Source organism: Carassius gibelio, chromosome B8 (genome assembly GCF_023724105.1).
Source record: "Carassius gibelio isolate Cgi1373 ecotype wild population from Czech Republic chromosome B8, carGib1.2-hapl.c, whole genome shotgun sequence".
NCBI lineage: Eukaryota > Metazoa > Chordata > Actinopteri > Cypriniformes > Cyprinidae > Carassius > Carassius gibelio.
Window position 1 is genome coordinate 21,210,628 of NC_068403.1, and position 23,585 is coordinate 21,234,212.

General features: G+C 37.0%; 1 protein-coding gene across 2 annotated transcripts in view; it reads right to left on the reverse strand.

The window, feature by feature from the left end:
* LOC127963257 (solute carrier family 15 member 4) overlaps positions 1-23,585 on the reverse strand; it is a 58,435-nt gene that overhangs the window by 6,315 nt on the left and 28,535 nt on the right. For both annotated transcript variants that reach the window (XM_052563066.1, XM_052563065.1), the window contains exons 7-8: positions 21,897-22,055; positions 12,596-12,754 (exon numbers count right to left, since the gene is read on the reverse strand). In XM_052563066.1, coding sequence (XP_052419026.1) covers positions 12,596-12,754; positions 21,897-22,055 — 318 coding nt within the window. The remainder of the gene's footprint in view (positions 1-12,595; positions 12,755-21,896; positions 22,056-23,585) is intronic.

The following is a 23,585-nucleotide window of genomic DNA, read 5'->3' on the forward strand; positions in this document are numbered from 1 at the left end:
ATCTTTCCCATATGTTTTTTTTTTTTTTTTTATTATAACCCATGAACCAACCCATCCAGCTAAGAGGTGAATCACAACATTACAAGCTTTGATTTGAAGTATAATATATATAAAAATCTCTCTCTCTCTTTCTATATATGCACACACATTTTTATGTATGAATTACTTTGGTTGTTACCGACATCTGGTGAAAATTTCAAGTCAACAGCACCTTTAGAAATATATTTACTGAGAAAAATGGTGGTCCAATACTTATTTTACCCGCTGTATATATATTTGAAAATCATAAATAAATCCTTTTTAAAACCATAAAGAAATCGAGAAACTAGGGAAACTGACTTTTACATCATTCACAGTGCTTTTATGGAATAGGTCAGGTGAAAGGAAGTAATTCCTTTGCCACGATTTGCTTGCGATTCCGATAGGTGGATATTTCTTTGCATCCACCACCAGCATTTTTTATCATATTCACAAATCCTTCATGACAATGTATCAAAAGAAAAAGAAAAAAAACTATCCTGTATAAAAAAAAAATCTATTTATTGCACTTGTAGCTTCAAGCTTAAGTTTAGATGTAGATGCTATTGAATGTTTGGTGATCTTTTAGCTAACTTGTGCATAAATAAAATTATATCAACACTTTATGGTTTACTTATTTTTACATTTTTGGATCCAAATGCTGTACTCTTTCAGAAGATCTGTAACAGTGCACCTACAATATAACAGTGCAAACAAAAATAGTTGGAATAACTCATCAATGGCAGGAAGGGCATCATAAATGATGGGACATCTTGTCAATGGCTAGGAAAGAGTTAAGAATTAAGTAGCAATAATGTGGTCTTATAGCCTCAACAAAAGCATATAACAATGATTGATACCCCATAGCTCACAGCTCTGTCTCTAACAGTCTATAAGTTAAATATAAAAATCAATTCCCCTGTGGAGAAAATGAACAGGATTTTTTAATTTAGGCAATAAGAGCAATGTTTCGCATTAGAGTGACCATATTGACACCATTCACAGAAATTAACCCAATTTCACACAAATAACATGCCTCAGCATCCATATCCATTTCTTTGGACCCACCTCTCAATGTGGTTTCTGTTTTAAACCATTAAAGCGCTCTTCCACAAAAAAGCACTATTACTTTCTTTTGTCCAGCACTGACTGGCCAGCACACACAGACAGACACGCACAGCACTTGACCTGAGAGTTCAGGGAGTGTCTGCCGTGCTTCCTCACTCCTGCTGAATAATACATACTGCACAAGTAAAACAATGTGCTCAGCAGGGAAGCCATAAGCTTTGAGGAGGAAGTTTGTCTGCTGATCAATACAACTCTCCAAACACACTGCTATAGAGCAGACTGAGGGGACACATATTGGTTTAATTAACGCATAGGCAAGGTTAGAGACGGGAGGAAAGGAGAGAACAAGTCATCAGAATTTGTGATTTCAACTTTCTAGTTTTAGAAACTAAGTGATGACTTGACTTGAAGCTCTTCAAGTATTTAAAAGGACAGTTCGCCCAATAATGAACATTGTCATCATTCACTTTCCTTCACATTATTCTAAACTTGTACTCTCTTTCTCATGAGCGAAACAAAAGGAGAAGTTAGGCAGAATGTTCATGCTGCACTTTTCCATAGCATGTAACCATGAACGTGTATGACCATATGTTTTAAATGAATACCCATCTGCAGTGGTGTGGACAGAAACACTCTTTAAGGAGAAATAACCACACAAATCATAAATCATATATTAGTGCAAACCACGAACATATTCATAAGTCCATAAAGGCAATTTTTTTTTGTCACAGGGACGGAAGTGCTAGTTAGCTTTGTTGTGGTTTGTCTTAATTTATTTCTCAATGCTTTTGCTGGCCACACACTCTACATTAAAGACACAACAGGCTGCCAAACACTCGCAGAGTTTCCAATTACGTCCACAAAAGACAAAACAAGAGCTGCCCATAAAAGACATTAACTGGCCTCATAAATGTTTGGCAGACTAAGAGAGAAATGTGGAGATTGAAAAAGTGCAGCTTGATTTATTTAGGTGGAACTGTATAAAGGAGACACTGTAGAGGAAAAAGACAACAGGATACTTCAAATTTACTTCAGTTTCAGTTTCAATTGATTTGCTTTTTAATTGCGGAGCCTATTCCAAATCAAGCCATAAAGCATCCATAATGCAACTATCTATAAAGCTGACCAAGGCTGCATTTATTTGATCAAATAAGTAAAACATTTAATATTCAAATTTTTTTTTTTTAAAGAACAGTTTTCTATTTAAATATATGTTTTTAAATACCATTTAATTCTGTGATGGCAAAGCAGCCATTTTTTGATAGGTCTCTTTGACCAAAACAAATCACGAAGCGAGACAGACAAAGGTCAGAGCAAACGTCTTAGCTTTCAACACGCAGAAATGCACCCTAACAAATAAGCATGATGCTCACATCACAACAGCTCTTTCCCCTCTTGGCTCTATCTGTGTGTGCCTATCCCAACAACAATATTTCAGCACTACTCGTCCTGATGCCTTGACAGATTTCCTACAGGAGATTACACGAGTCAGCACACAGAGTTCAATGCCATTTGTCAGGCTCTGCAAATGCAGAGATGTTCATATTTTATGACTCTCTTGTCCATGGGTGGGGGGAATTGGGGGATTTCTGTAAGCAGCAATGTCAACATCATTAATAAATAGTAACTATGGAGTCAATTTAACGCCGTATATACATATCTATTAATTTATTTGCAACGCTGCTTTTATTCTGTGTGTCAGTCTAGTCTGAGCTTGCTAGTCAAGGGACGGGGGCGTGTACAAAATGCATCCCTGGAAGTGACGTCATCGGCCCGAGATGCAGCTAATAAAGTATATCCATATGAAAACAACGCGATATCTGTTTTTCATGTCTCCTTTCGTCATATCTAATGTGACCACGCCCCCACGCTGAACTTGCTATTCAGATTCAAACTGAAGCGCGCGGCTTGAATACACCTACACAGAAGAAAAAGCAGCGAGACTGTTCAAGTTATTTATTTTACTGTTTGCTTCGCGGTGAGAGGAATAAGACGTAATTCACCCCAAAAAGATGCTAACGCATTGTTTACTATGACGTTGTGTGCGGAACAACCAATCAAAACTATGTTAGTCAACCAATCAGAACACAGTATGCTACCGAAAGGTGGGGTTTAAGGAAACTGAATTTTTTTAACAGCTTCGCGCGAACCGTTTGGGGATCTCTGAGAATTTAGGTAATTTTCAAATGATATTTTGACAAAATGACAATGTTTTTTAAACCTTGGATGGATTTAAACCTAATGTACAGGACTTATAAACAGTGATAGGAAGCTTAGAATTTTCATCTTACTGGCTCTTTAATCCTCATTTGAGTGTGCACGTGCGTGCGTGTATGTGAAATGTGGTGCTGAAGTGAAATAGCAGGGCAGTTTGAATAGCCGATTTATAATAGGCCGCCCAAAAAAACTAAAACAAATACTATTATTATTATTAATACATTGATAGGAGAATGAGCATAATATCTATCGTCTTGACTATCAACAGAGTCATCTGCTATCGTCAATACACGATACTATCATCTATCGGCAACAACCCAAGGCTGAAACATGAATACTGTAATATAAATTAGATTTACATGTATTTACAGAAGTATGGGACATCTAAAATAATAAATACACTACAAAAGTGTATTTACATGGATAATACTTTTCAAAAAGGTGCACGTGACAATGAAGACTGGAGTAATGATACTAAAAATTCTGCATTGCAATCATAGAAATAAATAACATTTTAAATATATTCAATTACAAAATGGTTTATTTTCAATTGTAATAATAATTAAAAAATTACCATTTTTAAAATAAAAAAATAAATGCAGCCTTGGTAAGCAAATTAGGCTTCTTTCAAGAACATAAAACAAATCTTTATAACCAACTTTTGAACTGTAGTTGATGTATCCATAGGGCCTTGTTAAATGGCTTGAGGCAAGGTACAGAATAAAGCTGACACAAACATGTTCCACTATTATCTCCTTGTTCTCTCTCATATTCTTTTGTCGGCACTCTTTTGAAAGCCACCTTTCTTTCCTTTTGTCATATTCAGTGAACGCACTCTCTCTTTTCCTAAAACTCTTGGCCTCTATTAAAGCATTGACATTTCTGTAAGTGGCAGATACAGATTCTAGACCAGGAAGAGAGGGTCAAGTCCGCGGGCCCTCTGGTTCTTTGCATGTTTTTAAACTGACCTGAGATCAGACAGACTCACATGTCAAGTTTCACCCTGTAGGAAAAAATAAAACCAGAGGAGCACCCTGGGACTCTAGAGAAGAGATTTGAAAGAATTCATTTTACCAGTACCGTGAGGCAGAGCCGAGCCTGGTGACACCTGCAGTCCCACAGATAAAATAAAGGATGAGGGGAAAATGTCTCTGAAAATATTTATCAAAGCCTACATCATACGTTGGTGAAAAAGTAATAAAACTTCAGGGAACTAGAGCAAAAGGTTTGTTAAAAAAAGTTTGTTGCAAAGAGCACATCATCTTACCCAACAGTAACTTTTCTCTGCACATGGAGCAAAATCACCTTCAATAGCACATTTGCCCTATCCGGAAGAGACCAGTTTTCTAAACGATGTTTAATTACTTAATAATTATCATCTGATGTCTGTGATTTTGTATTGATTCGGACAGGCTAACATCTTGTTTATTACATAGGTAGGAATGTTTGTTTTCTAGATAAAAAAAGGTGCATAGAATGTATTAATATTGTATATTCATATTTTAATATTGATATTAAAATAGTCATATACATTTATGTGATTTGCATTAATTTTATATTACTTTTTTGTCAAATGCCATTCATTTTGACAGATTTAGTTAGTCAAAAACACATGAGGAGAAGCACTGTGATAAAAGAATATCTGCAATCAGACATTTCCATTCGGATGGGATTAGATTTCTCAGAGGAACATAAAGTTAGCTTTTTTTTTTTTAAGTTAGGTTTTATGATAAAAACACAGACTTGGCAGATTTGGATGAAATTAATCGCAAAGAAAATCTGGGAAACAAAACTAGATTCTTAGAGCAAAGTACAAAAAGTAGACTATTTTCAAAATGAAAAGGGTGGATTACTTGAATGACTAGTTGATTGATCAAGATGATTCAATAGCTCACCCAAAAAAGAAAATTCTGTTATCATTTATTCACTTTCAAGTTGTTCCAAACCTATATAAATTATTTCTTCTGCTGAGCACAAAAGACGACATTTTGATTAAACTTAAGGGTGAGGAAATGACAGAATTATAATTTTTGGCTGAACTACAGGACAACTTCTATCACTGGTACTATCAACTTCTACTATGCTGGTTTCAAGTTCACTTGACCAAGATTAGGTTTCTTAGGGGAACTTGACATAAGATGCAACAACAACAGAATTGGACAGAATGCTGGGGTCTTCAGATGTGTTTTTAAAAGTTATTTTAACCTGACATTTTAAAGCGCAGTACTCATGGAACAAGACACTCAAAGAAAACCATACAAGTTGTGACACATGAAAAATGCATGAATTGAAATTTCTTTTTTACGACATGTAAAGTACACTACAAATATCCCAAAAAGGAAAAAGAAGAACTTCTTCGATCAAATTGAGTGCAAGGTGTCTGTCCTTTGCCTTTAGCATGCCAAAAGCAGGATTAGCATGGCTGTACGACAGGTTGCAGATTTACACCTGCTAGCCTATGGGGACCATGAAAGCTCTGTGGTGATCAGAACGATAAGTCATCCCAAACTGAAGCTGATAGCCCTGTGGGCCAACTGCCTCCAGTGCTACAAAGATTATCGCCAAGTGCCGTAGGATTTTAACATTAAGAGAGTATGTTGAACTCACCCTCGCATGCAACCTGAGAGGTAGGTTTGATCTGCTAAAAGGTATATTTGGAGGACGTTCAAATTTGAGAAAATAAGTTCTAGAGAGTGTGTTACAGAGCTGAAAGCTGGGTAATCACGCCCTGCAGCTAGTGATTAGATTAATACCTGGGCGTCTGATCCCATAAAAGTTGGAGTCTGTATATGCATCCGCAGGCGCGCCACAGGCTTGGATAGCGCCTGTGTGTACATACACTTTGAAAGTTCTCTACTCCACACTGCATAATTCGCTCTCTCTGTTCGTTTCCTGCAGAGTCCAACACCACAGGAAACACAGAGAGAGAACAATAAGGGAGTAACCAGCAGAGATAAAGAATAACATTATGCTGCTGTCCAAAAATTTTAAATAACATGAATCCCAGACCGATCCTTCCTATTGTTCAGACACAAAGTCATCCTCTGCATCTTATTCAGATTTCACAAACGTGTGACAGTCTGCAGGTGTCTCTTCTTCATCACTTGGAGGAAGACACAATATGAATGATATAAATAATTTGCAGGTTTGAATCTGGCTCACATCATATCCTTATCCAGTACACCTTCACTTTTCTGCATGACCTCTATTCCTCTCTCTACTTTCAACATAAAGTGGCAAAAAGAGAAGAGAATATCATAGTCATATACAGTAACTGGTATTTAGGCCGATGGTACATGGGCATTGTAGGTTTGAGTCTGGCTGCATCACATCCCGATTCGGTTTCTTCTGCTTCTGCTATGTGATAAATACCAGTTACTGTATATGAAACTGTCCTTAAAGGCCATGACAAACCATACTGACATCAAAGTAGTAGTGGTGACACTTAGTTTGGGACACAAAAGTTGATTTGAACACACAACAAAGATTACAGTCAATGGCCAACAAGCATGTACGTTCTGCAAATGCATGAGAGGAAATAACTCTGCCCACCAACAGGTGTCAGCTCACAAGCTGCGAATTCTTAATATTTTGAATATTAATCACGTTGATCACTTCCTTCATTCCAGATGGCCATGTCATTAGTTGTCAACCCATATATCACCATGGCCAATATCAAATTTTCAACGTCAGAACTTTTATTTTGACAGTGCTGAGAATGCCAGCACCTCCCTTTCTCCATCTTTTTTTAGTTTATTATCTCTGTTTAACAGATCTGACAGGTACAGGTCTTTGAATTTGACTTTATTGAAAGGATATATTCTCAAACGCTTAATGTTTTTGCACCATTTGTTTAATGAAAATAGTCCCAAACAAAGATCACAGCAGAACAGTAATGCATCTCTGAGCAGCAGACTGGTGTTTTGTTAAGGAATTATTTTTTTGATTCATAAGGATTATAAGAACAGGCACTTGCATCATTCTTGAATGAATCAGCCATCTGAACGAACGGTTTGCAGGCATGCTTCAATGACTCTTTAATTAAGATATTCACTTGCTGCCATTTACTGATGGTTTACTTTTATAGTAGCTTATCTTTGCATTTTTTCCAACATTTCATAATTGTGTATAAAAAAAACTGTGCAAATGCATCTGAATGCCACTCCAGTCAGTTCTGTTTCTTATGCAGTGGAAAAATTAGCTTTGTAGATACTAATTTCATATGTTTGGTAACAGCCCTATATTATCTTATCAAATTCTTATATTTAAATAATAATTTCACTTAATGTAATATGAAAGATGATGCATGCATTTAATACTGTAAGGGAAAAAGGCCCTTTAAATAGGCCAAAAATGACCTGGAAATACATTTTTGCATGCAGTATTAAGTCACATAAAACATAATTTCCCAACAACAATATAGTGGCCAGTAAAAATACTGAGTGGCTTGTAAATTTGGAAAAATACTAGCCACAGTGCCAGGTGAACAAAAAGTTTAAGAAGTCATACAATTTAAAACTTTCCTTTCTATTTGGAGTGTTACAAGCTCTTGATGAGATAACCACTACTACCTAAAACTGCTCATTCTAACACGCCCTCACGTCTACGTCATGATGTGGGGAAATTTGCATAATGCCGTCCAAATGTTCAAAAAGAAAGAAGGCGTAAATTTTTTTCTTGCTGTTGCCTCCAGTGCCATGTTGTAAAGATGCTGTTTCGTTGTGAAAGCGAAGCTACTTTGTTTGGCCTTACAAAAGAGGACAAAACTAGAAATCTGTGGTTACATTGTATTTACAACACTGTTGTATTCAACCTAAACATTCAGATGTGTGCAGTGCATATTATGGAAGACGAGGAATGTTTCACGTTAGAATAGCCTACAATGCCAGTGTCTGTTTCTATAAAGTGCGGCAGTTCCTGTCCTTCTGACTCACAGTCTGTAAGTACGCCTACATATTTAAAGAATTTTAAAGAAGTTTTGAGCAGTGTAAAGTAGAGCTTGTTGTTTGTTTGTTTCACGGCGCGATACACAATACAACGTGTAAAAACACAGTATAAGTAATTTCCCCTTCTCGGGAGTAGTGAGCAAGGAACACGGTGTAGGGATCATATCAATCGGAACGCAGTTAATGCACATAGCTCTCTTCTTACAAGCTGATTATGTGAATCAGGTGTGTTAACTAAGAGAGGCATGCTAAATATACAGAGCAGGGCGGCGCGAGAATTGGGTTGGGAACCGCTGTGGCAAGGGGCGTAACATTTCCGTCACACGCATTGGATAGCTGGCCAATCAGATCACACCTTGCTTTTCAGAACAACGAGCTTTGTAAAAATCAACACGTTTCACAAAGAATGCAAACACATTGCATTACACTAAATACACAAAATAACGTTCTTTTTAGCAACGTTATGATGTTAATTCTGTATACTTTAATAGAATATCTATATTTTACAAATTTATAATTTATCAAGTTTTTTCCATTTTCATATTTTTTTTATTATAGTAATTTAGTAAATATTGCCAAATAAATATGGAAATAGTTATGCCTGTTTGCTTTCCTATGTTTAAACTGTTGTGGTTTCATACAATTGCTTTATATAGGCCATCAGCTACCACATGCTCCCTAGGATATTAGCAGTGACCATTAAAAAAAATTTTTTATGAAAATATCTGTGAATTGGAATGTTAAGGCAAGATAAAGATGTAAAATTCAAAGAGAATTTGGTGTGTGCACTCTTGACTTTATAATTTTCTGTCCTCTTTCTTGCCTATAATATCACTAAAAATGGATAAAAAAGAGAAATAGAAATGTGTTACAATTCAGATTAAAGCATGTGGTGCTCATATGGACATTGCAGATTTGAGTCTAACTGTTCAATCAGAGTCTATTCTCTTTCTTCTACTTCTCATTTCCTGTCCTCTCTCTTCTTTCACTAAAAGTGGAGGGGGAAAAAAGTGACATATAATTCATATTAAGACCCACTCTAATATCCCAATGATGCTTGCCAAACAAACAGAGCAAAGAGGGACAGATTTAAAGTACATGCACTTTCACTGCTGCCATTAGCAGAAATGCCTCACACCTGTCTTGATGTGCTGTATTAATGGGTGCTGAAGTAGTTTGTGCGTAAACTGTTCATTTGCCTCAGATATGCAGAATAGGTAGGAGTACATCTGGACCATTGAGCTGTCATTGCGATGGAAATCACATCCATCTAGTGTCTCCTTTGTGCTATTCATCGTCCCCGCTGTAACAGATTTACAAACCGATCCTGGTGTAAGCCTGACATGACCATCAATTACCATGTGCATTCATAATACGAGACCTGGCACTCAGGCATGGCTTTCTTTCCCCTGACACTTCAAAAGTTAAATTTACTCCAGACAAAATGAAACTGCCTTTGACAACACATGTAACAGAATGTGCTACATTTCTATTTCTGTGACTATTCAGCAGAAAATGTAGGACAGGACTTGATTTACTTTAACTGGATTTGAATGGATCCTGAAAAGTGGGTGGGGTGAAATACAGGCTGTGAAATTATTGGTTGACATTTCTTTCTTGCCATTAGGATGAACTGTAGAGTTATTACAAGTTTATTTAAACAACCAAATGTATTGACGATTGATTTATGTACAGGTGCTGGTCATATAATTAGAATATCATGAAAAAGTTCATTTATTTCACTTATTCCATTCAAAAAGTTAAACCTGCATATTATATTCATTCATTACACACATACTGATTTATTTCAAATGTTTATTTCTTTTAATTTTGATGTTTATAACTGACAACTAAAGAAAATCCCAAATTCAGTATCTCAGAAAATGTGAATATTGTGAAAAGGTGCAATATTGAAGACACCTGGTGCCACACTCTAATCAGCTAATTAACTCTACACATCTGCAAAGCCTTTAAATGGTCTCTCAGTCTAGTTCTGTAGGGGACACAATCATGGGGAAGACTGCTGACTTGACAGTTGTTCAAAATATGGCCATTGACACCTTGCACAAGGAGGGCAAGACACAAAAGGTCAATGCAAAAGAGGCTGTCTGTTCACAGAGCTCTGTGTCCAAACACATTAATAGAGAGGCGAAGGGAAGGAAAAGATGTGGTAGAAAAAAAGTGTACAAGCAATAGAGATAACTGCACTCTGGAGAAGATTGTGAAACAAAACCCATTCAAAAATGTGGTGGAGATTCACAAAGAGTGGACTGCAGCTGGAGTCAGTGCTTCAAGAACCACTACGCACAGACGTATGCAAGACATGGGTTTCAGCTGTCGCATTCTTTGTGTCAAGCCACTCTTGAACAACAGACAGAAAAGTCTCGTTTCAAAAAGGACTGGACTGCTGCTGAGTGGTCCACAGTTATGTTCTCTGATGGATCTCTTTGGAAGTCAGGTTCCCAGAGTCTAGAGGAAGAGAGGAGAGGCACACAATCCACGTTGCTTGAGGTCCAGTGTAAAGTTTCCACAGTCACTGATGGGTTTGGGGTTTCATGTCATCTGCTGGTGTTGGTCCACTCTTTTTCTGAGGTCCAAGGTCAACACAGCCGTATACCAGGAAGTTTTAGAGCACTTCATGCTTCCTGCTGCTGACCAACTTTATGGAGATGCAGATTTCATTTTCCAACAGGACTTGACACCTGCACACAGTGCCAAAGCTACCAGTACCTGGTTTAAGGACCACGGTATCCCTGTTCTTAATTGGCCAGCAAACTCGCCTGACCTTAACCCCATAGATTTTCTATGGGGTATTGGGAAGAGGAAGATGTGATATGCCAGACCCAAGAACGCAGAAGAGCTGAAGGCCACTATCAGAGCAACCTGGGCTCTCATAACACCTGAGCAGTGCCACAGACTGATCGACTCCATGCCACGCCACATTGCTGTAGTAATTCAGACAAAAGGAGCCCCAACTAAATATTGAGCGCTGTACATGCTCATACTTTTCATTTTTGTACTTTTTAGTTGGCCAAGATTTCCAAAAATCCTTTCTTTCTATTGGTCTTAAGCTATATTCTAATTTTCTGAGATACTGAATTTGGGATTTTCCTTAGTTGTCAGTTATAATCATCAAAATTAAATGAAATAAACATTTCAAATATATCAGTCTGTGGGTAATGAATGAATATAATATACAAGTTTCATATTTGAATGGAATTTGTGAAATAAATCAACTTTTTGATGATATTCTAATTATATGACCAGCACCTGTAATTCTATGGATATTTATTTAAGAAATCAGGGGTCCATTTTGATTTAATCTCCACATATGATATAAAGTATACGATTTTAAAATCAATTTGACAATGGAAACTGGTCCAATACAAAAAAATCTTGAAGTAGCATTATGACAGACTAAGCAATATTTTAAGTTAATAATTTGTATGTCACTGTATATCACAATAACTGCTGTCTGTAGTTGTTTAAGCACAATAAAGATGGCTTTCTGAAAGAAGGAAGCAGAGCAATGCTTGCAATGTTTGAATCCGTGTCTGATGGATCTTTTCTATCTGATTTTTCTATACGTCATCAATCATTAAAAAGGCCAACAAAATATGGCACTTTTCATTGGGAAGAATACACACTAGACATAAACATTGGCCGAATGGGCAATCACCTCTTGGGTTTAGTTAGAGATGACTGCACTCAAGCTGTCGTACGTGCACACACACATAAAATACAGATCATCCATCAAGCACATGTGCTCACCTCATCACTTCATCTCTGCCACAACCCAAGAACTGAAAGGTATGACCTCTTTTTCTCTTGGCATAATTACAACTCATCACATTTAAACAGAATGCTGATCAGGGAGCATCTTTCCTCATTGATTTCATTCATCAAGTTGGAATATACAAGTCATTAATTTTCAGGATATTTTAGCATATAAATGATGATGAAATTAAAGTTGTGTTCCTTAGACACCCAACCTGCAGGAATAGGACTTTTATTGTGTTTATACTGAGCTTAATTATATTTTCTACCCCCTTTGACCCTCATACAAACCTTTCTGAATTTTACATTTTCATTAAGTCATAATTAAGTATGCTTATCAAGCCCTTTTCCTCACAAGTCCCCGTAGTGCATGTAATTTTAGCTTTTACGATCATTATGGGGACATTTGGTCCCTTCAATGCAGGCAAATCCTGACCCACACACTCACTTGCATTTATATTTATGCATTCATTTAAACAGACATTCAAAAACTAGATGAGCTACAAGTGTTTTATCCCAGAACTTTTGCTGTGCAGTGCTATTCATGTCTTCAAAAACTCAAGTCTTACCGAAGTCTTTAGGCGAGGACATCCAGCCGATGATTTGGAGAGAGACGATAGCAAGTAGTCCTGATCCCACAAAGGAGCCGATTCCAGAGAAGAAGAAGAACAGGCCCATTATAGCACTCTGCATGGAGCGGGGGGCTGCAGAGTAGGCAAACTCCAGACCTACAAACACAAGAGGATGCAGAAACCAATGATTTACGTCAGAAGTTTGCTTCAAAAGCATGATCAGAACCTCAAAAGCATCCAAGGGATGCAACAAAAATATAGTCTTGAGGAAAAGATCATGTTTACAAAATGACGAGCAGATTCATTGGTAACAGGATCACTGCATTTACTTGCATACAAAGACACAGGGGGATTCACTACAAATGAATTGGAATAAAAGTGGTGTTTGCATAACCTTTCTATACAGTTGTATCAACCAGCAAGCAAACAGCTCCGACTTTTGTGAATAAAACAATCTATAATGAGCATCTTTTGCATAGAAAAGAGTATTTTGCAAAAAAAAAAAAAAAAGTCTAAGACTTAGAAAACATGATGCAGAGCTAAAAAAAAATAAGCATTAAGAGCACTTTTAGATGTAACATTTACACAAACAAAAAAAGAAAAGCAATCTGTAAATTATGTTTTTTATGCCTTTTTTAAATAAAATATTAAAATTAAGTAAAATAACATGTATTTTGGTTTCACTTTATTTTGATAGTGACATTCAGGTGACTATAAGCAACGTTGCACCTGCCTGTACGTGTCTACTTACTCTCAGAGTATTAGTAGAGTATTAGTAGACTGGTAGGGTTTGGGTTAGAATAAGTTGACATGAACCTGCAAAGTTACTTATAGCTATTAAAATGTCTGTTGGGAGACCCCCAAAATAAAGAGTAAGAAATTAAGCAAACAGTCTACTAATACTCTGATGAGATATTTAGGTGCAACATTACTTGTCACCAGAATGTTCAAAAGGACCATCAAAATAAAGTGTTAGCTTTTTTTTTTCTACATTTAACTTTTTTTTTTTTTTTTTTTTTATGAAACAGTACAGTATATGTAGCTGTCAGTTTGTGACTTAGTTACTTTAGAATTAATTATCTGATAACCGATTTATACATTAATTAAGTGGCATTGCTAGTTCTCCATGCATTGTTGAAATCCCTATAAATCAGAGACATCAGACAAATACAGGATTTAAATCCTTATAACATGTCTGGAGGTGAATGTGTATGTATGTATGACTGTGTATGTGTCCATACATCTGTAGCACTCAGCTGAAGGTCTGAGTGACTCAGAAACACCTACTCAACTGCCAACATCAGCACACATCCTTAAAATGTTTACTGAAAGAGACGGGGGAATAAAAGGGATAAAAGTAGTACAAGAAGGAAGTTGAGTGGGGGAAAGAAAAGATGGAAGCAGTTCCAAAAAAATAACAAATTGAGGATGTAGAAAGGAGAAAGAAAAGATCAAATCTCTTTTTAACCCTGAGTGGTGCCATTGATAATTTCATGGCATCTCAAACTTGTCATTTTAAAAATTATGGCTTGTGGGCACAACTGTCAGACTCGTTTACTGAGCCTGGTTAGGCCATGAATCTTCTCTGATAGATAGATGGATGGATAGAGAGAAAGAGAGAGAGAGAGAGCAGAGAGAGAGAGAGAGAGAGAACAAGAGTAAAACAGCTAAAAAGAAGAGGTAGGTACTCCACCAAACCAAGCAAAAGAGATCATATAATCCCGTCCCACAATCCCACGCTCATGCTCCTCTGAAACAAATGCACATTAGGAGATGTGGAGGCAGGAGGGGCGGAAAGAAAAAGAGAAGCGAAAAAGAGATGAAGGAACTCGCCTGCTCTATTACAGTGTTTATAGCTGTCTGCAAGCATGGCTGACCTTTTCTAAGTGCTGTTTGTGTCATGGAGACTGTGTCTGCCTCCTCAGACGCCAGCGATCAGATGCTTGAGAAGCCCAGGGCTCAAGAAACACTATTAAAACAACAGCAACTGCTCAAAATCAATGAAGACGGAGAAAATATCAAGAGCTCTGGTTTTCTAAAATCACTGGATTTCAATTTTTTGGTTACCTAATACATACATATGTAAATCTGAATATAAAAGGTACTTTTTACACGACACACGTGAAGGATCCCTAATGATTTGTAACAAACACCACTGGCAGCAACTGCCATTAAATGTCTTCAAATTAAGTCTCTTAACCCTCTCAAGGCAGGCGTTGCAGATTTGCAACAGTAAAGTAACTAAAAACCTTATTACTCCAGATACATATTTTATGAATCTGGAGTACTAAAAACTTTACTATAGGTTACTAAATTTACTAAGTTACTAAAACTTAATTTGAGCCTGAGAGGGTTAAACTAATTTATATATATATATATATATATATATATATATATATATATATATATATATATATATATATATATATATATATATATGCAATGCAAAAGCCTTGCTTTGCTTTTGTTAAAGGGTCAGATGACCCAAAAATGAAAATTGGCCTATAAATTACTTGCCCTCAAGTCATCGTAGGTGTGACTTTTAAAAGATATGACTTTTTTCTTTCAGACGAATCCAGTCGGAGTTGTATTAAAAATTGTCTTTGATCTTTCAAGCTGTTTACTGGCACTCAGCAGGTGTTGCACTATAGTGCAAAAGAAGTTACATAAATAGCACCCATCCATAAAAATAAAAGTGTCTCACATGGCCCGGGGGATGAACAAAGCCCTAAATTTTCATTTTTGGGTGAACTAACCCTTTAAGGGTCCATAAGGTGTCTCAATGTCATGAGCATGGCAACAAGAGTCTAATGACACGACCGTTCACAATATCCCGCGAGAAGAAAAATAAAGCATAAGACTTGACCTTTTCTAACTTCAGAGCTGAATTATTCAAAAGCAAGAAAAAAAAGTTTAACTTGAAATATTCTGCTTTCATTTTTTCCCCATTGCAAAGCCAGGCAGCAGGCGATTTTTCTTTCTCTGAAAAATCATTAGACTTTAACATTTTTCAGAGAGAATGATATATAATTAAAATTCCCAGTGGAGAAAAAAAGAATCAGGTTTTATGTCTGTCCCCTCAACTGCAGTCCACACACATCTCCCGCAGGTACTGTGCGTATGTGTGTGCGTGCAAGTGTGTGTCTACAAAAATGTGAAAAATCAGAATCAACTTGGCTTCCGCTGTCATCCAACAGCCCACGACAAAGCGAGCTGGCAGTGGAGTCCATTAAAAAGGATTTATTCAAACAGAATAGGGCCAGAGGAGGGAACTTTCCAGAGACATTTGTCACATTTCTTGTCATCCAATTTCCTGAAGGTTCCCCAGGGGTAGGGATGGCGCATTGAGGCTATATTTTAAGGGTCCTCCGTGCTATCGGAAGGCATTTGCATTTCATGGGAGGGCTGGGACACTGGAGACCTGGGGTGAGATGGAGAGAGCTGACTACGAAAAGTGTGTCAGCACATCGCCGCACAGACATGAAGTTATGGGAGACAAACCTGTGTTTAGCTGCTGTTGCAGTCACATTAAATCTTAGTCTGCTTGCCTGAAGGACTTGAGGAATTTTTTTCTCCCCCAAAAAAGCTGAAGCCAAGATATTTTGTTTTGTAACTGACGAATAAATGTCCTGCAGCTGAGCTTCTGGATAAACTATTTGAATTAGCATGCTGGGTTCCTTCTCTTTTTTTATATACATGCCAAAATCATATGCACAACTACATTGTGCTACATGATGGATGTTCATAGAATAATTCGCACTGCGTCAAGCAATCCCTAGCCATGACCATCTTCCCAATCATGTTCAGATGTAAAAGGACTATTCAAGAAAATGAGAAAGCTAAATTTATCTTCATTTCAGTGGGTGACATGCTATTCAGCATCTTTAATCTTAATATTTTTGATGCAGTCTTCGCACCTCTCCAATTTTTCTATCATTTCACAGCTGTCTGTGATCATGAAGCAGCGGGCAGCCTCTTGTATTGATTCTCATAGCTTGATGGCTCTCTTCGGGTTTAAAAAGCGCCTGTGCAGATAGCGTCTTATAACTTTTCCACAATACTCGAACCTCTGGAGACGTGATGGAGGAGCGGAAGATTACACTTAGCCTTCCCCATGTCCCAATTCTGCTGGAAATTCAATCAGAGGATGCTACGTCCACCATGGACATATTATTTCACCAGCGCTGCGCCTCTTTTCTTTCAATTTTTTCGGATCCGCAGATAAAAAATGAAATGAAGATGTTAACTGTTAGGGACAGCCACTATCCCCACAAGAAAGTAGAAGAAAGAGAAAGGGAAAACAAAAGATGGCGCTCGTTTCTTTTGGAGTGGGCCGCTGTGATGATAAAAAAGAGGGCAAATGCTGATATTCAACTTTGTGAAGCAGAATGTTTCTGGTTGAAAATCATATACATGAGATGTGCACAAAGCTGTTCCTAAGAACACGAGTCTCAAAGGGGGAAGGTATCCTTTGGGGGTATAAGTACAAAAAAAGCCAAGTATATTTAAATTTAGGCTGCATTCAAACAAGCAGTGTTTGACTTTGGAAACCTGGTCAATGACAAATAAGAGTGTCTAAAAAGGAAGTATATTAAAAACCTAGTTCATAGAAATGTGCTCTTTGTATTCATGCTGAAACTGTATGATTTTGAAAAACTTTTATACCATTTTCAAGTTTACAAGTATTGATTCTAAAAATGTCTTGTGCAGTACCAAAGTACTGTAAATGTTTCTTTCTGGATTGGTTAGGAAATTGTTTTGAAATTGTAAGAATTTCATAAAAGAAACATTACATTATAGTATCATCAATGTACATCAATTTACTAAAATGACCACTGCAACACAGAACCACCAAACGAACACTAAATTACCATCAAGTAAATTTAAATCAGTTCAAATTAGAGAAACGTTAGAATAACTTTAAAGCAACCTTGCAGTAACCATGGTCAGGTCTTGTACATTTGTATTTGGACTGCCAATGAGCTCGGTTTTCCTGTTTTACTATTAAAGATACTGCACAGGGTTCCTGCATGTTTTAAGTAAATGTAAAGATTTATGGACCTTTTAAAAAATTTAAGAAATACATTTGAATAAAGAGATAAAAATGTATACTGTACACAAGGGGTGTGGTGCTATTTAAATAAAAAATGTCTTGACATTTTCAGGGATTTTGTTGGTAACAATAATTAGACAATATTTTTGTGGAGTGTGTTTATGTCACTGCATTTACAATTGCATAAATAATGCTATGAGATTGTTCTTAATCATTTAGGGAAGTGATTTTTCTTTAATAAAATAAATAAATAAATATGAAACTAGTAGGTGGCAGCAAGTCACTTGCTGCATCGCAATTCAAATCTGTCCTAAATAGTATTTAAAATTTGAATTAGAGTGTCCCAAACTGTAGTATGATGAAATAAATATCCCAAAAGTATCTGGATGTATTACATTTCCTATGGGAATTCAAAGTGCAGATCCCTGCAAACTCTAACTGCTAATGTTGCCCACAACACATTGCATGTTGGACAAGGATTCAATTAGAACCACAAACACAATCAGAAAGTGTTAAAAAAATACCAACATGGTGGATATTCCAGACCAGTGGTCAAACAGACAAATGGGATTGAGTGATTAATAATTTAAATCGAACCTAATAAAAAACTATTTATTTAATGTTATACACATTATATTTGATCTCCAACAACATTATTAACTTTTACAATGATACGTTTGGTCAAAAAGTTTTAAAAGCATCATTATGTAAACACTTGAGGAGAATTCTTGGAAAGAAAGGAATGAAAGGCAGATTAACGTGCAACTTCATTTCTCTCCATTGCGTCAGGAAATGAAATGTTGATGATGTTAACTGTGACAAGATGATTGACAGCACAGTTTAAATGGTGACAGGATGCATGCAACACAACAGAGCACAACACAGTCAAGATGAAGTAGCATGTCCCAAAGCTTGCCTACAATTCTGTTAAAAACTCAAAAAAGTATGTACTTTTTTTCAAAAAGAGTACATGCTTTAAGAGCATAGTTCAAGTTGGCAAACAGGGACATGACAAGTGTCTTAATGAGAGAGACGAGTGAGTCATTTGCTTCACAGATTCATTCAAATGGCTGATTTGTTTGTTAGGAATGAAGCAAGTGATTGCCTTAATAAATGGCTCACTGAACTAAATGGATTCAAACTAAATGTGCATTCATTCTGTAACAAATCATAAGTGTATAAACAAGGTGTAACAACATCAAGTTGCACTAAATGGCCATATTTTTTCAGATTTAAGACCTCCTCCGAAAATGTCATGCCAACCAGGAAAAAAACAGCATATTTAAGACATTTTAACAGCCCTAAAATTATTTAGACATTAATTCTTTTTTTATAACCCTGGGGAACCGTACTGCATTTGAACCTAAACTCATTTCTGAGTTCGCAGCATTTTCAAGAAAGTTTTTTTTTTTTTTTTTTTCAAGATAAAAAGTATATTTTACAAATACTATGTCTATGAATTATTAATTTGATTTCTGATTTTACAAAAATTCTGAATAATTCAGGGAGTTGAACAACATGACATTATACAGGAGGAACTAACCTGACCATCATAAAAATAATTAAATTACCTGATATTTAAAAGACTAAATTAACAGATCGTAAAAAACAGGACCGAAAAAGATTGCTGGGAATGCAGCCTCTCTCTAGAAGTCTTCTATCAAAGACCTTAAAAGTCCTTGAAGGATCATCCTGACTAAAAAAAAAAAACAACAACATCCTGTTATTAGAAGCAACATAAGCCATGGGTGACGATCTGATTCGAAACACCTCATCTAAGGGGGTAGAGAAGAAATCCAGTAATCAGTACTGTGTTCTCTACAATTCAGCATGAAGGGAGAGTGTTTTTCCACTGCCTTTGCCAAATGCTACTTATTAGTCTTGTTGGTTCATAAAGGCTAAGAGGGGGGACGAGCAGCCTTTGATTTACTTGTGCGTGAAATGGGTGTGAAATAACTGGTGTGGTGTGTGTCTAAGAGGAAAACAAGCATATTTGAACATGACCTTGGAAGAGAAACTGAAGGGTCGAAATGAACACAGCTGTGTGTTTAGGGAGAAAAGAATATTGCCAACCTGTGAGAAAATTTGTATGGACAACAGACAGGTGCACACATAACCAGCGTTAAATATAGGGCTGATACAGCAAACACAAATAAGAAAAGTGCCATGCATAAATGCAACCTGTAAACTTCTAGAAAATGACCAGCATAAGGAAACTCAGCTGGGATTCGATAACCTTACTCAGAATCTGTTTAATAAAAAATAAAAAAACACTGGAATAAAATAATTTTAACAACAGCAAACATTCAGTGCGACCAGTGTAGCTTGGTTCGCTAACTGATGACTCTTCTGAACTGATGAGTCTTTAAACTCACCAATTAATCTTAAACTCATCAACCTTAAAAAGATCACTCAATCAGAGGTTTTAAGTGGAATCCAAATTAAATTTAAAGGAGTCATCGGATGTCCATTTTCAACAAGTTGATATGATTATTTAGGTCTTAATAAAAAGTCTGTTACATAGATTAGTAAAAATGTTTCAATGGTAGTTTAAAAAACACCTTTTTACCCCGTCAAAACCAGCTCTTTTCAGAGCATTGTCCTTTAGATACAAATGAGCTCTGCTGACCCCGCCCCCTCTCTTCCGAGCCGCTCTCAGATAAACTATTTACTTTAGCCACATTTATCATGAAACTTGTTAATTAGCACATTATTTGGAATGGCGATTTGCAAAGATTCATTAAAAAACACTTTATACTCACTTTTTCTGTTGTTGAAGCTGAATCACAAGTGATTTGCACGAACATAGTCACATTTATTTAGATCGGGGGCGCATTCCCTTCAGAAACAAATGTAATCCGCTGTGTCTTCACTGGCTCAGATGTCGAAACACCTCAATCGCTTAGGAGATATTCTAGTCTACATCTGGTCCGGCGCTGAAACAATGGCGAACTGATGACAGCTCACTAAGGTCGAGTCTAAGGTAAGACGCCAGTCCAGTCTGTGCTGAAACGCAACTGTCAATCAAACGATTGTGGGAGGGGCCTGTCTGTGTGACGTCACAAAGACAGGCATCTGTGATCGGCTCGATTTGAGAAAGCGGTAAAGATTTTAGTAGATAAATAAAAAATAAAAAAACAGGGTGATTTTTTTATCATTATAGGGTAGTTGTGTAAACACACTGCCAACAGACATTTCAGTTCAAACCACTTGTGCATGTAGCATTCAATGACCCCTTTAAGATCCTCATCATGACAGAGATTGCTGTAATTACTCTAGATCTCAGCAGTGAAGGTAGTAATAGGAGGTCCATCCAATTTTTCTTACAAACGCTGTGTTAGGGGATTCAGTTTCCTTTCATCTATTTTCTCATTAATCTCAAGCCCACTTGCTTGAGACTTTCTTGATATTTTCTTAGTGTATTCCAGCAGGACCAAGATGTTTTCTCTGGCAGTCTTAACTGCGCAACTGCAATAATGTATCGCCAAGCCCAGATCGATCGGTCCTGATTGATACAGCCATGGATTCCTTAGCAAGCAATTTCAGCAACCGCTCAGACAAGAGCTACTACACAAAGGCAAGGCAGATAGGAGTTTACTGCAGTTTTTAAAAGGACACGCATTGATTAGCGTGGTCATTAGGACAGATGAATGATCCTATGGAAAAAACTCTATAGTACGTACACAGAGGAGACCGAGAGCTGGAGGCACACAAAAGACACACTCATTTTAAAACAATGCTGTATGTTTACTCATCTAGACGAGTTATTCATTCCTTGCATCTTAGTTGATGAGAAACTAATTTCTACAATCAAAATATCAGCATAAATGTGCTGTAGATGTTTCTTATCATGATCGTCGCCTCTCAAAAGTCTTTCCAGGCTCAGTTTCACCTCAGGAACCACTCAATTTAAAAAGGGCCATTTCCTGAAGAACATAAATTTTAATACACCAGTGAATAGTGTTGGCATGCTGCTGTAAAACACATGAAGGTTGACTGTCCATGTTTACATATCAACACCTAATCGTATTCAGACTTCTGGATCAAATGTGAAGAGGCTAGTTAATCATAACAGTGGTCATTTACATAAAGCAGTCTGAAATATTTTTGATGCAAGAAACATTAAAAAAAATGTAATTACAAAAAAGCTACAAAAATTCGAAACATGTTCACTTCATAAGCTTTGTTTGTGAAGTTGAGAGTTTTGTGTGTGTGTTCAGCAGTGTTTTGCAAAGGACCACCTACCTGCAATACTAGCAAAGATTTCGCTGACACCAATGAGGATGTACTGAGGCACTTGCCACCATATGGGTAGATCGGCTGCATAGTAGGTACCTCCACCGAGAGACTGCGGGATGGGATCTTGTGTGTGGACAATGTCTAGCCTCTTTGTCTCTAAAATGCCTGAGAGGGGAAAGAGGGTAACAGATTCAAATGAATAAATACATCATGAGAGTTCAGAATCACACTGGCAACATTTAAAATGAACAGAAGCATATCAAGACCTTTCTGTAATAATCAAAGACATCAGTGAAGAATCAGGCCCTTTGTGTATTTTCATTTGCAATAGATTTTAGCCTATATATATATATATATATATATATATATATATATATATATATATATATATAATACCAGGGAGATTAATTTGCTCAATATTTAAGTATTTTGTCTTCTTTGTAAATTAACAGAAGTGTTAGTTCTTCCTTGCTTTATTCCAAAATCTACTGATAGATCAAAGGATGATACAACCCCAAATCAGAAAAAGTTGGGACAGTATGGAAAACGCAAATAAAAAAAGAAAGTAGTGATTTCTAAATTTACTTTGACTTGTATTTCATTGCAGACAATATGAACACAAAATATTTCATGTTTTGTCTGGTCAACTTCATGTCATTTGTAAATATGCATCCTTTCCTGTCATTCAGACCTGCATCACATTTCATAAAACGTTGGGACAGTAAAGCATTTACCACTTTGTAATGCTGCCATTCCTTTTCACAACACTTAGAAGACGTTATGGACTGAAGACGCCAAGTGTGAAGTGTTTCAGGTGTAATTTTCTCCCATTCTTCCTGCAAACAAGTCTTAAGGTGGGCAACAGTACGGGGTCTTCGTTGTCGCATTTTGCGCTTCAAAATGCGCCACACATTCTCTTTTGGAGAAAGGTCGGGACTGCAGGCAGGCCAGTCAAGTACCCGTACCCTCTTCCTCCGCGGCCAGGACTTTGTATTGTGTGCAGAATGTGGTTTTGCATTGTCTTGTTGAAATATGCATCATATCCCTGGAAAAGATGTCTTTTTGAAGGCAGCATATTATGCTCCAAAATTTCTATGTACATTTCAGCATTAATGGTGCCTTCACAGAAGTGCAAGTTACCTTTGCCAAGGGCACTGACACAACCCCATACCACGACAGACCCTGGCTTTTGGACTTGTTGCTGGTAACAGTCTGGATGATCCTTTTCTTCTTTGGTCCGGAGCACATGCCGTCCATTCCTCCCAAAAAATACCTGAAATACTGATTCATCTGACCACAATACACGTTTACACCGTGTGATGGTCCATCCCAGATGCCTCCGAGCCCAGAGAAGTCGACGGCGCTTCTGGACACTGTTAACATAGGGCTTCCTTTTGGCACAGTACAGTTTTAACTGCCATTTGTAGATGTAACTACGTATTGTGGTACTTGACAAAGGTTTGCCAAAGTAGTCCTGAGCCCATGTGGTGATATCGCTTATAGATGAATGACGATTCTTGATGCAGTGCCGCCTGAGGGATCGGAGATCACGGTTGTTCAGCTTAGGCTTGCGCCCTTGTCCTTTATGCACTGAAATTCCTCCAGATTCCTTGAATCTTTTAATTATGTTATGCACTGTTGAATGTGAAATATCCAAATCTCTTCCTATCTTTCTTTGAGGAACATTGTTTTTAA